This window comes from Athene noctua, chromosome 3 (genome assembly GCF_965140245.1).
Source record: "Athene noctua chromosome 3, bAthNoc1.hap1.1, whole genome shotgun sequence".
NCBI lineage: Eukaryota > Metazoa > Chordata > Aves > Strigiformes > Strigidae > Athene > Athene noctua.
In genome coordinates this window covers 84203846-84222573 of record NC_134039.1, presented here as the reverse complement: position 1 = coordinate 84222573, position 18728 = coordinate 84203846, and the positions used below count along the sequence as shown (strand labels likewise).

Genomic DNA, 18728 nt, shown 5'->3' with positions numbered 1-18728 from the left:
CTTTTAGGCAACTCTGGTTAGCTGAGCCTGAATTCCATTCCAGGAGCATCTGTTCAGAACAGCTTAGAGTAATAGAGTATGTCCATTCAGAGAAAAAAAACCACAAAGCCTAGGTTGCACCAGGCCAGAGGAGATTATGTATAGGAAAACTCAAAAAAAAAAATCTAGGTCTACAAAGACTCAGTAGCACCTTAACCACAGGATCATCTTTCCCCTAAGACATGTCTCTCTGCAAAGTTGTGCCGAATATTGTCAGTTCAGTTTTGCTTCAACTTAACCCCACTGAGACATCAGCTAGGCCTTGTTGACCTTCTGAGCAACTCTCAAAAGGTGTTAAGGGTTTGTACACCTCATGTTTTTAGACAAAGATTTCTGGCAGAGCTGTGCTTTGAATTTTTGATACACCAGATCCTCAGATTCAAAATGAAACTGGATGTCCTTGTGGAGACTGAAAGCAAAGACAGTTCTCAAAAGACTGTAAACACTGAGCTGTGTGCCTCTACGGTTATCACTGCTTTGGTATGGGAGAAGGGAAGATGCTTGTCAGTGGGAATGGGAATGCAGTGTCCTCTGGTCCCCCTTAATGAGGATGTACCAGAAGGATAGAGAATTTCCTTCATGAAGTTTCTTTAGCAGCTACAGAAAACCAGGCTCATGTCAAACCACGATGACACTGCCAGCCTCTAGTTCAGGCTGTTTCAGTAGCTCAGTGCCACCAAATGTCCCACAAGCAGCTACCACACACATATAGAACCAGTCTGCTCACCATGGGGCTCATGCTCTTTGCTGCCAGCAGCTGTAGATTTTCTCTGACTGGGAGGCTGGTGAGCACCATGGTAAAGGCTATTTTTTTTCTGATGCTTTTCAGGACAAGAGTCAAGGTGATGTTTTTTTTGCAACTCAGTGACAAAAGCAAAAAAAACCCAAAACAAGCTATCATATGTGTTGACCTGTGACATGTTGTTCCCACCACAAAGAGTGACTTGGCTGGTTGAGTGCAGGTGCCTGTTCTAGGTGAGCTCAATCGCTGGGTTTGATTCAGCTGCTTACACAGAGGTGTCCGCTGCTATTGAGGGTGCTTTGGGGTAATAGGGCTGTGAGATATGTCACCGGCTGTAGGAGAGACCTATGTTCAGTGGAAGTCCTCCAGGATACCCCAGGGGGTACCTCAGTGATGCTCAATGAGTAAAGGTCAGCAATTAAACTGCATCCCTGTGCCATAGACAGCTGAATTAAATTATTTGAATTGGGACCTGAATCCAGATGCAGGACAGAAATACTTGGATTTCTGGGGGAGATGTCAGAATAGGACTGGCTGCTCTGTGTTGCCAGGGAGGCCAGATTAGAGTCATTCATCTGTTCTAGTCTCAGTCTGTCCCACCATGTGAAATCTCTGAACATCCCGTGCTTCAGCTACTAAAGCAACTCTAGGATGGTACTGGTGGCTTTGAAGAAAACCATCAGACTTGTAATTGAAACCATTGAATGAAAGGAAGTGTCGCATAAGATTATACCAACCTGTATCTCTCCTTTCTTCCCTACTTTCTTTTTCTGTGCTTGTTTTATCTTCCACAACTCAATGATGTTTCTTCTTTGTTTCACTTTCATTTTTCAATCATTTCATATCCTTGTATATATAAACATGAAGGTAATATAGAGGATAAAGGACTCCATCACGTGTGTTACCACACAGGGACTGGACCCCAGTGAATCAGGTACAGTCTCTGAGCTGTTCAGGACCACTGACTTGCAACTAGTGCCGGTTACAGAAAAGCCAGAAACACATTTATTCCTGTACTTCACCAGCTCTGCATGTGCTCTCTTGTCTGCTGTGATACAGCAAAGATAAAACTTCTTTGTAAGAGAGGAAGGTAGAAAAGCTTCCTGTGCTTTGCGCTGAGACCTTCGTTGGCTTCACAACACTGCAAGGCACGTTTTGGGCCACATATTGATTATGATCTTATCTGCTGTAGGTGATATGCTTGCTGAGCTGGCATCTCTTGGAGTGAGAGAGCAGTTTAGACCCCAGTTGTGAAATCTCACTGGGGTTTTAAGCGTCTAAGGTACAAATCCAATAGTAAAGGGAGAAGTATACTTACTTTTAGTACCCACTATCTGGAGCTGTACTGGTAAACAGTGACTTTTGGTGATACCTCTCCACTGCAAGATGTGCCTGGTAACCACAGGGTAAAGTCGCCTTTCCTGTCTGCATGGGCAGCCAAGAGAAGGGTGGGATGCAGGATGGTTCTTGGTCTTCCCTATGGGATAGGTAACCATATCCCTGGGCTGCATGCTGAGGAGCTGTGAGACCAGCCAACCTCCTCTGGAAGAACCTTGGAGTTCTTTCCAGGAGGGCTGAAATCAGGGCTGTAGCTCACTGGTGACTCCCACTCATCCCGACCTGTTTATCTGCCTGAGGTTTGATTTGGTGAATGCCAACAAGTAGGAATTTGTGCATCTGCCAAGTAAAGCAGCAAGACTTGGGTGGTGAGGCCTCTCAAAAGCTGAACTGAAGTAGGTGGTGCTGGAGGTCAGACCCTGACGTTTGCAGGTGTCATGCTCCTACTGCAGTGATGTGATCCCATGGGGCTCCCAAACAGGATTGGGCTTTCAGCAAATGAAGAACCAAACCTGGCAAACCCCATCTCCTATGCCATAAAATGAACATGTTATGGAGGAGGGGAAAAAAAAAAAAAAAAAAAAAAAAGAAAGCAGACAAGATGGGTACAGAGGTGCCAGGTTTAGCCAAGGCAAAGGAGCATGTCTGTGAGTCCCTGGGCTCCAGCTCATTTCCGTGTGTGTGTTTGGCTTTCAGCCCTCACCGGCTCCTATCTCTCAATCGCTGGCCACCACAGGAAAACGCTTGCTGCCTACCACGTCACTCTCTGTACACCACAGGCACAGCTGGGAAGGTTTTCAGGCTGTGGCACTGCTGAGACACACAGCACGCACGTTCGTGGTGGCTCGTACCCACCTCTCCCTGTCTCCCTCCCCCCATCCTCAAGGGGTTTATTTGGTTTTTAAACTGAAGAAAGATTGCAGAGGGAAGCAGGCACTTCTTCTTGTGGTTAGAGTCAAAAGCCCTACAGTAAGCCTAACACCACATCTGCTCTAGCAGTTACTCAAACGTGCTCCTTTACAAATCACTCTTAACGTTTAGCTGCTTTAGCTACAACGAGACCACAGCTGGAGTGCAGAGAGCCCTGCCTCTGGTCAGAGAGGTGTTAAACCCTCTTGCTCTTCAGTTACTTAACCACAAGAGGTGATTCAGCACCCTTTTTCCCTAGTCTATGCTCTTGAGGTGTCCCTGCATTGGTGTCAAGCACAAAACACTGTGCCATTGAAAAGAAAACATCCCTAACAGTCATTTAAAGGGGGTTACTGCCAATCTTCAAATGCTTAGAAGTGCAATCTCTAGTCCGGATCAGGCCATACAGACTCCATCCATAGCATGTGGACAGAGTCAGGGCCTCCCAGGACTTGCCTGATCCAGCCTCGTTCAGGTGTCAGAAGAAGATGGCCTGAATCACGCTCTAGTAGTAATGAACCTCTGCACATCTGGCTCTGCAACACCTTTGAGACGCCAAACCCCATGTACCGCCACGTCACCTTCTGGCAGTGAAAATGGAACATTTTACTCTCTTCTTGGATAATTTTGCACACCGCCAAATCCTTGGTTTAGGTACTCATCTGTGGAGTAGCTGCAGTTGTTCAAATGCTTGCCGATCCTGTGTATTTATGGGCTGAAATTCCCTCAGGGAACGTCCCCCAGAAAGCACAGAGCCATTTTCATGGCTTTTCTAAGCACCTCTGTTCTTTGTTCCTATTTAATTCCGTCAATGCCTGTTTTCCAATTGTACACAACATTTTATTAAACTGTACAAACAGCACTGGCATTAAAAAAAATTCATGTTAACCGTTCTAATTAAACATGATGACCAGTCGCACAAACGGTGAGCACAGATGCCCCCTGCGTTTCATACAGCACAAACAAGGATTTTATGAGAGTCACTGGACTGCAACCTTTTTTAGGGTGCTCTGCTTTTCTTGTTGACATTAGGCACTTCTGCTCTTGGTCCTGCAGGTTTCAGTGCCTGTAGTCACTGACAGCAATATCCCAGGACTGCCCGCAAGGCTGTATTTGTCTTGTTGGGAGGTCCAAGTTGACAGCCTGGTCCAGCAGAGGCAGAGAGACCCCTCTGAAGGGAATCTGATTTGGGGATGACTCACCTTCTAGATCTTCTCAATGGACTGGTGGGGTTGATACAACGAAGCTCCAAACGCATACACTTCAATTAAGAGTCCAACACCAACTTGGGTGACTCCCTAAGTCTAAGCTATTACAGAATCCTCTACTTGGGCTGTGAGTTAATTTCGACCCAGTATTTAACTGCTATCTCAATGACAAGCAGTAACTGGGCGGTTCTACATCTCTCCAATCTCAGAAAACAGTGCTTCTTTATTTAAAGGATCCTGTGGTGAAAGGATCATCAAAAGACCTTTTTAAACTCATCTACATTTCCACAGACTGCAAAGGGATAGAACACACAGCAAAATGTCATGGGAGGACCACCCTCACCTGATATATTGTCCTGCCCTGTGAGCGTTGGGTACATTTTGTTGACCTATGTCCACCATGCGTGCAAAGAGTTGGGATGTCATTTAGAGCAACAGAAAGTATATCAACCTTTGCAAGGACTGATTACTACCTTTCAAGTAAAATATGCCATTGTTGTGACTGGAAGGCCAGTTTGACAATGCAATGGTTCGAGGAAACCTCTTTCACCTTTCTCATGCAGTTTTAGGATAAAACTCCAGAAAGCCTGGTCCGGATTTTGGCTCTGAGCCCCGTGTGTGTGAGGACAGTTAAAGCTTTAGAACAGGAGTTCCTGAGGCTTTCTGCTGGACTGCAACTTCCCATCCTTCCTGCTCAAATACTAAGTGTAAACCACTGTTTTTCTGTATTGATCTTGATACTTGCCACGTCAATATTCCTCCTTCAGGGCTGACTCCTTAACTCCAGCGCCTCTGACTGAGGTGTAAAAATGCTGGAATGAGCACCTGCAAAATTTATTTGTCCCAGCAGATCAAAACTGAATCCTAACACCTGCAAATATTATTTTTAAAGTGTGTAGGGAGTAAAATTGCTTCTTCAAAACTGTGCACACATGCACAGTTCTGCACAGGTACAAGTGAGGGATACCAAAGCATCCAGCCTGAAGCCTTCCCAGATACCCTCAGGCCTTGAGCAAACCACTTGACCTTCAGAAGAAGGTTGGGCCTAGATGAGAATTGCAGAAGTGGGCACTGACATCCCCAGAAGCTCAAATATACTTTTCTTACAGAGAAACCCATTGGCTGTGTGTACAGTTGTGGGGAACAGCACTTCCTTATTTTCAGGTGCTCTCAACTTCAAGAACATTGGGAAAAGAGAGAAGAGAGACCCAAAGATACCACAAAGAAACTTCATCCCTAATGAAGAGTGTCTGGCATCTGTTATGGACTGGAATAAGCTGGAAGCCTCCAGGCATGGTACAAACTTTCACTGAGGTGTTTTTTTGGAGGGTTCTTGGTAAAAATAACCATGCACAGTCTTCAGTTGACAAAGTGTTTCTGAAACCATTACAGAGAATACCTGCAGTAAGGCAGATCTCAGGAAAATATTTTCTCCATTTTAGGGTTCACAAAAGAAAAGTTGCTGAACATATTTTGGTCCATGCTGTTAATCAGTGCTCTGTCAGCACAGGACAGTCTAGGTTTTTCATTTAGAAATTCCTTGTCGAAGTTGCTACAGTCACTCGGAGATTTCTTCAAGAAAATGGAAAAAAAAAAAAATTGATGTCAAGCCATTAATATTCAGATCTTCATTACAATGGTACTGGCCCTATCAACTTGCTTCCTATGAGCTCAGTTCAACTAGTTGGGACCAAGCTCAGCTCAGCCAAGGAACCTGCAATGCATTTGCTCTTGGCCTTTGGCACAATGATGAGTTGCTCCAGCCCAAACCATGCACCGTAACATATCAAACTGCAGTGAACTTCTGTCTGAGCTCTTAATATCTATCAACCAGTGCTAATCACTTGCTTATTGCCATCCTACTGAAGTAATAATGGGAATAAATATTATATAGGAGGCACGGAGCCTGTGATCCATGAATTCTGCCAGGCAGGGATGATAGAGCTTTGTAACATGGCAGACTGGACCCATCAATTAAATAGCATTTGTGAAGGACTCTAAAATGAAAGTATGATGCACATGTCAAATTAAGTTATATTATTGTTATTAATAGGACTTTAATAGCTTAATAGGACTGTTATTAATAGTCAGGACTATCCTCACTTAGCTGACCACCTGGTTACCTGAAGTGCTTTTCCTTCTTTGACTTCTGCAGTGCAATGAACAACAATCCCTACAGCATGGGCTGTTCTTATGTGGTTAAGGGAAGGTGTTTTAAGTGGCATCTAGACCCCTGCTATGGTAACTGAGAAAGTGATGAGTAGTTTATGGTTTCTCAGGTGTGGGCATGCCAGACCTTGGCTTATAGTCACCACGAAGTAGTAGTCATGATGATCAGGCCAGGCAGCTCAGCCAATAGATGTACATAGTTCTCAATTTCTTTCCAATAACTATACAATGAGCAAAGCTCTGGTAGATCCAAGTTGTAGATGGTTTCAGCTGCTTGTATCTGATGTATACAACACACCAGACAGCCTGTGAACACTTTAATCTGTATTTGGACATTTAAATAAGAGTCAACACTTTCCATTCTGACTGCCCGGGACCAAGGTCTTTCATTTACTTTTAGACAGAGAGACTGCATGTGCAGAGCAACTCCAGAAGATAACCCTGAAAGCTTGAGGGCATTTGGAAAGCCTTCACATGGTGCCTAAAACTGTTAATTCCAGTATGAAGCATCTTTAAAATCCTGACTCCGTAAATTTATAACATTACTGTAGGTCCTGGCTTTGACTGATTGCTAGCATGTGCTAGAGGGTTTAAATTTATAATTTAGGAAAGGAAGACATGAGATGGGTGGATCTGAAAGAAGATGCATCCTTACCACTCTTGGTTTGAAAGGAGGCTCCATCCTTCTTTCTTCTAGCGCTTCCCAGTTTATTTCCCGGAAAAAGGCATGCTGGCGGATGTTCCCTCTGGCTCCCAGTCTCCTCTCAGGTTCTCTCACAAAAAGCTAGAATATTGAAGAAAGAGAAATACTTTAGTCTTTCATCTATAACGGTGTGTTCATTAGGACAGTCCTACCAGTTAGGGTCTCAAACTTCAAAGTCAAGCATGGTTGGTGAGAATATGAAAACTTTTCTATCTTACTAGATTTCTGATTGCGGAACCAGTTCAGGTTTTTAGCCCAACTTGCCAAAACTGAGAGACCCTGGTCATATGTTCTCTTTGCAGGAGAGAGAGGACAATTTGCTACAGTGGAATCAACATATGCGTCTGAGCATCCAACTATGCAACTACACAGGTGAAATATCTGGGTTGCACTTGTAAGCTTCTGTCTGGACAATTTCTTGTTATCAGAAAATTTTTTATGGTTGAAGTATAAGCATAATTTGTGAAAATACTAGCTTAGCCTATGTGGGGTTGCATTCACCTCCTATACCTTTGGACACTTGGAGTGTCAGTATTTGACCCTCTATAATTAATAGGGAAAACCAGTCATCTTAGGTGCAAATCATCTGACCTCCTTTACACACTTAAAGATGAGAAGAGACACCTGGAAGTGCTTGCTTCTCTCCACTGACTATCTCAGATGCTGACAACCATCTATTTTTTGTCAAAACACTCCCAGTTCAGCTTGTGTTTGCTGCACACGGCAGTCTACAAGTCCTGTAGATGACTAATTCTGCTAAAGATAGGGAAAAGCTAGAAGTGAGGGAATATCTTTTAACCATCAGCTACACGCATGTCTGAGCCCATTCTTCAGTTTAGTGTAAATATAGCCTTTGTCACAGAAGTTTTTATGGTGCTGCAGGAGTCATTTGGCTCTGGAAGAAGCTGAACTGTTTCCAAGGGAGAGTGTCAGGAGTGCTAAATGCTTCACAGGTCCTCTCAATGTCTGTGAGCAGGATGTAGTGCTGAAGGACTGCTATAATGGTGGCTGTGAATAGTTTAAAATTAATCATTAACATCTGCAGTAAAACATCTGGAGACTCCAGGCCAGCTGGCCAATAGAGCACGAGATCCTAGATCCCTCTAAAGTCAGTGAAGAGGAATAGTGGCAACACTTGATAGCAGGTGACCTGAATACAGCCAATATGTTCTACTTCAGAAGTAAGGGCAAATTTTCAAAAGCATTTTACTGTTGGAGGTCATCTCAAAATGGACTTGGGTTACAGATGGTAGAGTTTTCTTGCTACTCTATTTGGCCAACGGCGAGCATACAAGAGATACTACTCAGCAAAGAACAAATAGAAATACCAAAAGCCAAAAGTGGCAGCAAAAAATTCTGATGTATTGAGGCCTGCTTGAAAAAAACCCCAGGCATTGGGTTTTGGTGAAGGCTGTGGGAAAAGCCTTACCAAGACTGAAGCATCCTGCAGGCAACCGATTACACAGCAATGCAGATTCCACAGGTTAAATTCTGTGCTGATAATACAGGCATTAAGTAGGGTGGAATATGTAATTACCCAGAGTCAGTGGCAATAAGAACAGCCCATACTGGAGAAAAATTTTTTTTTTTTCCTAAGCAAGGAAGTTTATTGATTAGTATAAAGATGATTATTATCTCTAATCCTGACAGAAGTACAGGTTGTTTGTACAGAAACATGGCAGCATATGTCCCAGGAATAGACATTCAAAATCTCAGTCTGCGATGGTATATCTTCCTGAACCACTGCTTTTGATTGTTTTCATTATTATTATTTTATAGTGATACCTAAACATCTGAACCTTGCCGTGCACAGCACAGATGCTAAAATAATCTCCTGTTCTCTGTTTGGTAGTGGAATGCTGTATGATGTCTGTCACTTCGTAAATGCAAAACTCAAGGTAGGGACTGTAGGTCAAATATGACCAAAATCACGTTAACTCACATCAAGCTGAGCCATTATAAGTCTCAGTACATGCTCTCTCACCTTGCTCCATCTTAAATTAAAATGCCTTAGCTTAGATCATGCTCAACATCAGTCCAAAGCCCAACTGAGGGGAGGTAACTTGTTAGACTCGTTGTGACTTCATTGCATAATTATCTTTCAACTCTAGAGTAATTTGCATCCCAAGACAGAAAGGCTACAAGGCTAAATGGCATGGTGCTGAGAAGGAGCAATGAAAAAAATCTCTGTATTAATGGAAGGGAACCTAAAAGATGAGGAGGATGCCCATTAGAGGGAAACAGGAGTGCTCTGCTTAGATAGGGCAGTAAGTATTGCTATGCAGGAGATTCAAAATGCCAAAAATCCAGATGACATGGTGCTACTATCTTGAGCAGCCGCACCACTTCAGGACACAGCTCAGGCTTTGTTTTCCTGCTCTTTAGCTCAGTGCAAAGATGTAAAATATTCTCTGCTGAAAATCAAGCTGAACACCAAACCAATCTACCCTAGATGTCCTCATAGCTGTGAGGCACAAGAACTGCTTCAAAGCCATAATTATCAAGAAAGTCACTGTAACTCTTAGCTTGAAGTCTGGCAGAATATATTTTCTAGGAGTTAACATGCCTTGCACCTTAGGGATTGCTCTGCAACGGAATTGATCTCTGTTGTTATCTGATACCCTGTGATCCTACTTAGGTTATGTGAGGAGCCATCATCACATCTCAGGAGAAAGAAGAAACAAAAATGTCCTTGTGACTTAGGTCAGGTGTGCTTTGAGGTTCACAGACAAGAAAGTGGTCCTATCACGCTAATTTTTTTTTTTCTCTGAACAACAGCTGAAGATGTACAAATCAAAGATGACATTTCTGGCGAAAGGACTTTTGTTCAATGTGTGGTAATTCTTACCTTCACCAAAATGTCTTTTGCATCCTTGTCGAGCCAGCGAGGGTAGAACGGGTTATCCATACGGATAGACTGGAAAAGCTCCTCTTCGTCTTGGCCATGGAAAGGAGATTGGCCAATAAGCATCTCATACAGGAGGACACCAAAGGACCACCAGTCAACGGAGGTGTTGTACTTCTGCCCTAGCAATATCTGCCCAAAGAGAGGAGTGACAAAGACAGACGCAAAACGTCTGACATGAGTATTTCAACTTCAGAAGGGTGCCCAGAGCCTGATCTTTCAACAGCCACTGAGTGGGACAGCAGAGGTGCTTCCCCCTGCCTGCAGCACCAGCCAGAGCATCTGCCCGCGGTGCAGAGGTTGTGGTTCGAGGAGCTCCAAGTCACGGCCACGTCTGGGTGCCAGAACAGTCCTTTGCACTACAGATAACAGGTTGCATGTAGCTCTTCAGTTACCAACAAACCCTTGGCTGCCAGAGAGATCTCAAACATAAAAAGTGAGGCAAGTCATCTTTTGCCTGCTCTCCAAGTTATCCCAGGGGTTCAAATCAGGCTTGTGAAGTCCAAGAAGAAAAATGGTTAGGCATTAGCATTTTGGGATTGATTTAACTCACAAGACTGTTCTTTAAAATTACAAGAGTGGCAGTGTAAGGGTACTTTAGGACTATCAGTCAGTCGGAATGGTGTGAATCTATCCCAGCAAAATCTGCCCCAGGAAAAACATGAGAAAGCAGTTGCTGGTTTGTACTCTTGAGACCTCTTGAGTTATAGGTAGAGGAATGGGAATTTGTCCTCAGTCAGTTCACTGGTTTGTGCCTTTCTGTGTCAGCTATAAAGCGAAGGCTACACCCAGTGTGTGGGGGCCAGGGAGGGTCGGCTGGAGTGATGACCTTCCCTAAGAAGGGATGTGTCATTTTCGTCCCCTACAAACTTGACCAGAAACCACCAAGTTCTCAAATTTCCCCTCTGGGGAAGCAAAATGAATCTCACTTGCCTTTAGATATCTGTTATGGAGATACCCAGAGCTGAACCAGTTATCATTAGCTCCCTTTATAGTCAAGGAAAAGAATTAATCCTAATTTTAGACATCTGTCTTAATATTTACCTGCTGTGAAATAACCCTCTCTCCTTTGGCTATCAAGGAGTCTAGACAGGCTCATATATAGATATTTACATTCCATATGTCTAAAGGTACATGTGATACCTATGATGTCTAGGATCCTTATCAGGATTTTAGAGATGAAGAGGGGAATAGCTCATTTTAAGGTACAACCTTTACTCTTGGGCCCAGAGCTTGGTTGCAGTGTGATCCTCTATACTATAGAGATACCTACAATGTAGGTATCAATGACAAGACCTGGAGATGCCTTAAAACCAGTGAAAACAACTATCCAGACAATCAGTACATGCTGATAGTTGAAAAATTATGATTTAGAGAGGTGATCCTTACTGCTGGTTCTGAGGTACAGCAGAAATGGGTGAGTAATTTGACTGTTTTCACACCTTGTCTTCACTGGTTGCAAATTGCCACTTGGGCCCAAATTGATCTTATCGCCTAAAAGTTATGTGTCTTATTCATCTAGTTATCCAGAGTCTCTCTATAACAGTGGAGGAAAAATGGTGATTTAATAGACTTACACACCTAAGATAGGAAGGAATGACTTGTCTTCTGGGTTGGCTGTCCTTCTACAACACCATAAAGTGCCATCTAATACTTAATTTTCAGATGAATTTTCTCACATTAGGGGAGAAGCATCCCCCTCTGATGTACCTGTGGCATCTAGCAAAGCAAGACCTTAATATCAGAAGCCTAAACCCAAGGTGATGTAGAGTGCTCATGACTAGCACATCTGTCTCCAAAAACACCAAAAAAGGAGATGCAAAAAAAGACAAAAAAGCTATTTGAATATAAAATGCGATATATACAATGTATTTCACTCAGAGCCAAAAAAAAAAAAAAAAAAAAAAAGGAATCAGCAGGACTCCCTAATATATTTTTTCTGGATCATTTATAAACAAAATCATCCCAACCTTTCCTTCTGAAAAGTCACATTATTTTTATAAGGCTTTCACTTTTAAGTATAAAATGTCTGGAAAATGAAATTAAATGTTTTATGGCAGTCAAAGAAAAGATTTATTAGTTTTGCAATTCTCTGGAAAAAATAAATAAACTCAGCAATTTCATTTCAGGTTAAGGTGTTTTTTTTTTTTTTTTGTCAAATATTTTTTGAAATGAAAAAATCGCTTGTCTAGTGACCTAAAGCCCTTTTATTTCCACGGCTGTATCCAAGGTGCGTGGTCTGTAACAAATTATAGTGCTAGCAGCTGCATTGAAATACTGACAAAAAGTCCAGTGCTCCTGCCTCTGGCGGGAGAGGTGATCCATAAACTCTAGCAGTGCTTTCAATTTCAGAGGTAAAATGTTTTATATGCACTCGTTGAATGTCTAAAATAAATGATGGTGCAGAAATAAAACTCTGAGCTATTTTAGTCTTTCTCTTTTCTATGAAATAAAATAACAGATAATGGATTATCACTTGGCTCTTTTTTTTTTTTTAGGATCAGAAAATAGCTTTTTTTTTTTTTTTTTTCCTAATAAAAGCATATTGAAGTAGAATAAAAGACAATTGCAGCTTGACTGCAGAGCACACTTGTACCTGATCTTAGGCAATACAAATCCAATTGATTTGAAGAGCCCAGCCCTTGTGTCAGAAGTGGTGCAACCTAGATCAGAATTGAGCCCTTGGTGCACAGTAAAAGATCAATGAATTATAGTGGAGGAGAAAAAAAACCCAAAAGCTTTAAAAGCTATTTGGAAAGTACCAATATCCATCATGAAAACACTAAAATCAGGAAATGGGATCTTGAAAGGCAAATAAATGGATTTCAGAGTGATGTCGGACATGATGCATGGATGATTCGTAGGTTCTTCCCTGAGCTGAAAAATGTTTTCTTTGGCTCCAATTTGCTACCTAATTAGTCAAAGCTTCTCCATAGTAAGATCTATCATTGTGTGAACCCACCAGGTTAAGGGAGCTTTCTCTTTTCTGGAGGGATCTAGTCCAAAATATCTAAATTTATTAGGAAAAAAAAAAAAATCTGTCTGGGGAAAAATGGAAAGAAATAAGGGGAAGGGCAAAGGATCTCACTATGGGCAAGCTGAAGTCTGGTGCCTATGACCACTCAGTTTTATTTCATGGGCACATGGAACACAGGTTCAGTTTTTATCCACCAATCGTCAGAAGATATCAACTGCAGAACGAGCAGAGGAACTGTTGGTACGTTTTTGCATGGAACTTAGAGACTGTCTGGCCCAGTCTTCCTGAGCCAAGGGGACAGACCAGGACCTTAACACAATCTATAAGCTCTGCTTTGCCCTTGTTAGTTCAAGCACATCCTGGCCCTGATACAACTTCATCATCACAGCTTTAGACCCTTCTTCACCAGGAGGCAACTTGTGGAGGCATGTCCTCCAGGGATGGATTCATGCAGTGACATGAGGTGCTCTGGCACCGTGCACAGCCAAAGCAGAGAAACAGATAGTCCAGAGCCCAGAGTTAGCAGGTCGGGTCCCAGCTGTCCTCCAGACACCAGCATGTCTTCTCTGACTGCTGGCATTTAGAGGGGAAAAACTAGGATGTACAACCACTCTTGTGCTTATGCATCTCCATCCCTTTTACAAGCAGCTAGTGGTTGCTTTTATCTAGACAGAACTTCAAGCCTGTGCTCAGTTTTAAGGTTACGCTCCTGGTGGCAGGGCTTTTTCAGAGCATATAGTGACTTATTCAGCTCTGGGAGGATGCTCGTGATGCAGGCCGTGTTTGCAGCCAGCTTGGAACCTGTCTGAGTAAAAGAGAAGTCCAAGCTTATGGGTGTCATCCCTATTCAAGCATCAGAGCATATCCCAGAGGGAAGATGAAGCCCAGTCTCTGCTTTAGAGTGGACTCAGCTTCTCTTCTCTATCTAGAAGGAGGTTAATCAATGAGAAGGGAGAATCAGCTCCAGGTGAGAATTTTGTCCTATGTTTCTCTACTTTTTCTCTTAGGTTATGATGAATATCATCCCTTAGAAGTGCTCATGGCTCCCTACCAGCTATCAGTGAGCCTGTACAGCCACGGAAGCCTACTGTTAGCTAGGTAGGGAACATGCTTCCCATGCCTCGTGCTGTTTCTGTCCCTGAATTGCAGGATGTACCTATTGGACCTTTCTCTGCCATGCCCCAAACTGGATTTCCATTAAGCATTCTGTTTCTAGGTTAAGCCAAGCACCACTTGCTTCCCAGGCCCATTTGCACAAAAAATGAATTAGCCACAACAATATGCAATGCCAGACAGCAACGCAGACTCTGAATCAAACTGAAATCCAGTTTCTAGCCTGGAAATGCTCAAAAGCAGGTTATTACTTTTTGCACCCTCCACCACTGACTGACAGTCATGTCTTAAGACACAGTCTCTGTCCCATAGCAGCTCACTGACTTCCCCGGATCCCACACCTACCTCAGGAGCAATATAGTCAGGAGTGCCACAGAAAGTACTTGTCTTTGCATCTCCAAACATGTTCTCCTTGCACATCCCAAAGTCAGCAATTTTGATGTGCCCCTCATTGTCCAAGAGGACATTGTCTAGCTTCAAGTCTCTGTGAAGAAAGAGCAAGAAACCACTCCTTTAAAGTGTTACAGAGCCACACAAGTTATTTTAGCAGGTTGTACTTATTAACTTGCTATCTGCCTCTATGTAGTGCCTACGTGTTGCAATTACAAATAAAGGCTGAGGGATGAATGAGGAGCCGCTCTCTTGGACTTCAGTATCCCTCAATCACTCCTCCTGTCCCAGCACTGATTCATTTGCTGGAGAAGACTTTGCCCAAGATGTCTTCTAAACGCTGCCTCCTTCGAGGATCAGAATAGTGAAGCTAAAAGGGGCTTTGCACCAGCTGGTGCTTCTGCCCTAACACGGCCCGGAGAAGGTGAGCAAGAACGGACCAGCTCACTTTGGCCTTCCCTGGGAGTCTCAGTACTCTCTCTGAAGCTGCTGCCAGATCTCCCTCCTGGTGCAGGCTCTACAAATATTGGAAGAGGTAAGGATCCACAAATCCTGCATGGCTTGCAGAGGATCAAATAATCCCAGACATCAGCAGAACACCCACCACCTTTTCACTGCTGGGCTGCACTCTCTGAGCCCCAAGGATTTAAAAGCCCTTCACACATAACTGCCAAGCTGTTGTCAGAGGTTTCAGACTTTGAGGTACTGTGGGAAGCAAAGAGTCCAGAGAGAGAAAAATACAGAAATGAATGGAGAACAAAATAAAAGCAATTGAGCTGATGAATCATGGCTATTGACAGAGAACAAAGAGGTCCTCACGTGGGAACATCCTCTGAAAGGAGAGAAAAGCATGTAAAGAAAGAAAAAGGCAGAAAGAAAGGAAAGCTGGCATGGCTTCTATCTTAAATATTTTTATCTTACCTAAAAGTTTTGCTTTTCATTGAAAAAAATGATTCAGAGAAATGTCTGGATCAGTGATGCTGCACTTCACCTGGGATATAGGTTACAATTTGGGTTACCTGGCCTCAGAGCACCCACGTTTCTGCACTGCCTATCCTCTGCTATCAATCACTGCTCCTTTTTAGGGCTCCCAAAGCACCCACACACAGCATTTGCTTGTGCCCACAGCTGAGCACACAATTGGTCTTTTCAACCTCTGCTGATTCACAGCCCACACACATTTTTCATATCTCAGGCAAGAGTCCTAACCACAAGGCTGCTATATAGCTCCCCTCCTGGTCACAACTGTTTTACAATGTGTGGGGTTTTTTTTCAGAAATGGCTTGGACTTCCTCAAAGATGGTAATTTCTAATGCATGATGGTCCTGAGATCATCACCTACAATTGCAGGAAAGATGGCTGTTTAGCCTCCCTTGTGCAAAGCTCCTCATCTTGTTTCGGCCAGGTCCCACTCAGGGTGGGGGACCTCGCAGCATCTACACACTAAATTATTGTCATGGGGCAATTGTTGCTGCTAGCATATGCCCCAAGAAAAAACACAGGAGTCATCAATCAAAAAGAAATATAGAGACAACCAAGACATTTGCCTTCCAAGTGACAGACACTCATGTTGTCACAATTTCCAGCTGGAATGACTTATTTTAGTTACACCATTGAGATCGGTCTCTGGCTGCCAGCACTGCTTTTATTCATCTGGTAGATCGAAGCAAAACAAAAAACCCATCACCTACAGTTCACTTTCATTATTTTGATGAGTCTCAAACTCACTGGCTCCAGGGATTGGAGTTTCTGCCAGAAACACCTCGGCTCATTCATTAAAATTTAAGCCAACGTTTCCAAATGTGGGTGCGTGAGACAGAACAGCTGGATTCATTATTCTTGCTACATCGCAAGTGAAGTAGTTTCAAAAATGATTTCTATTCACTTTCCTAAGTGCTTAGCTAGCTCTGACTGAGATACTGATGGCTGTGCATTCTCAACTGACCTTGTTGTCATTGTCTTCAATAAAAAAAAAAGGAAAAAGGAGTAGGACTGGTTAAAACTTTTCTCTCAAAGCTTGATATCCAAAGTAATGTGGCACTGACTACTGGGAATGACCTATTTCTTCTTATCACCATGCTACCCATGTCTAGCTATCCCAATTTGCCCACATTTCCCAAGGCTCCAGACTCTAAACATCTCTTTCCTTTTATGAAGAAATGGATCCCAAACCCTGACACACCACCGGCATAGCAATTCCAAATGAAAATGTGAATTAGAAACAAAACGTCAGCATTAACAGTCCTGCCACAAACCCACAATATCCTGCGGATATTTTTAATCAACTTTTCTGAGAAGTCTGAGTAAAAATGACAGACATGGCCAAGTGATTTGGGCCCTTCAGAAAATGTTTCCCTTCAGTCATACAGAACAAGAATTAGAACCAGAAACTTGCTGAGACCCCAGAGATCATCTTAGCTTAATGCCGTGTATATTGATCTCATGTTTACGCAATCACCATCACTGGTCAATAAAAACTACAAATGGCTCCCGCATGAGTACTAATAAGAAATAATAAGGCGAGCTTATATAAATCAAAGCTTGCGTTTTAATGGGAGAGTGGATTATAAACAAGCTATTCACTTTTAGCATTTGTTCTAATGTTCACGCTACATGACGAACATTGAAATAATCTCATTCTGGTTTCAGCAAACATCGTTGCTTTAGTGAGCTTTCTCATTTTTTTGCAACAAGCTATTTGCTTCCTGCTTTTACAGAAGGCTGCAACGCAGTAACTAACTTTCGCCACGAAGATGAACTGGACTAGAGCTCCCCAGAAATTCAGTTCCTACTTTTGTCCATGGGAAAGCAGACTGTGGCCTGATTTCTGCAGCCCTTCTTGCTCCCATCTTGTCTCTGTCCTTTTTTATAGGTCTGAAGCACAATGCTTGAGCATTAGATCAAAACATCCGTGCGTAACTTTGAAACTCCTAGGGATGTCAAACAGAAGCTGGAACGGGCAGTTTTGTAATAGAGGATTTCTTCTGCTCAGGATTTGTTAGGCTGATGCATTGTGGACTAAGGCCATACTGGTAACTTTGGGAGAGGACTCTTCTGTCTGAGTGCAGCTGCCTGCAGTGTCCCACCTAGTCCCCACTGGTTCCCTGTAGAGACTTCTTCCATTCTACCATTCTTCCGATGGAAGAAATGGGCACTTCTCATACACACTCTAACACAGGTTTGATGAACCTAAAAAAGCCTACTCCTCTCTGCTTACTACAGGAAGAGCTCGGGTGGCTAGCTCAGACCCGTGATGGTAGGTGAGATGAATCCCATCTCCGCAGGGAACTGTGAAGCGCAGACCTGTTAGTAACCCCAAAATTAAGGTATATCAGTGTCTCCCTGATGTTGTTACTTGAGCTGAGCTTGTCACCACTGTTCCAGGGTAACCAGCACAGCAGAAACACCAAATTTATCTTGACTAACATGACCTTATATACCTTCATATATAGAAAGCTTAAACTGGGTGCCTGTGCTGGGTGCTATATGAACAATTCAGTGTAAATGAATAAAACAGCTTGCTCCAACATTAAGTGAAATACAACTGGATTCTCAAAAAGGGCTCAAAACTGCCTTTTCTGCACTATTTTTTCAAAATAAACTAGGCAGACTCTGTAAAAAGGAAATCTGCATTGAAATGCAATACTAGTATCATACCCAGAACAATCTCCCAGTTACCATTAGTGCTTGCAGGGAAAGCAGAAAAATTTTAACATATTAAGACACTAAAGAGTAAAATTACCTGTATATTATGCCCTTGGAATGAAGGAACTGGAGCCCGCATATGATTTCAGCAGCATAAAACCTGAGTGACAGAAGGCACAAGTTAGAACCGATGCTTCCCAACAGGCACTTTCAACTAGACTCAAAAAGATAGAAACTTTGTCACCACAGGAGCCAAAAATTTCATTAAGTTCCCAGAAGGCTTGGAGTGTCTCTAGAAGGCTTGGGGTAGCCAGGTTTTACAGGTAACTGACTGGATGATGTGAGATTCCCAAAGGCATGCCACATGGCTAGCAGCCCAACTCCCACTGAAATCACTTTGCAAAATGGGAGGGATTTGAAGACTGGTCATCTTCAGGGATTTGGAAACCACACTGCATGGCTAGATGTATTTTTTTATACATAACTGACTTTGAGGACATGTCCTTCAAGCGCCCAAGGATGTCTCCAGATCAACTACGGAGAAAAAAACCACCACCCAGCTCCTACTGCCTACCCTGCCCCGCCTCGAG

The 18728-nt window shown here is 43.0% G+C and overlaps 1 protein-coding gene across 2 annotated transcripts in view; it reads right to left on the bottom strand.

Annotated features, from left to right (window-relative positions):
* Positions 1–5608: 5608 nt before the first annotated feature.
* Positions 5609–18728, bottom strand: part of PRKCQ (protein kinase C theta) — a 44329-nt gene continuing 31209 nt past the window's right edge. Inside the window, exons 13-17 of one of the 2 annotated variants that reach the window (XM_074901632.1) lie at positions 18236–18298; positions 14449–14587; positions 9957–10145; positions 7061–7189; positions 5609–5808 (exon numbers count right to left, since the gene is read on the bottom strand). In XM_074901632.1, the coding sequence (XP_074757733.1) occupies positions 5653–5808; positions 7061–7189; positions 9957–10145; positions 14449–14587; positions 18236–18298 (676 nt within the window). In that variant the 3' untranslated portion in view covers positions 5609–5652. The remainder of the gene's footprint in view (positions 5809–7060; positions 7190–9956; positions 10146–14448; positions 14588–18235; positions 18299–18728) is intronic. The other variant, XM_074901633.1, reaches the window with a different exon arrangement.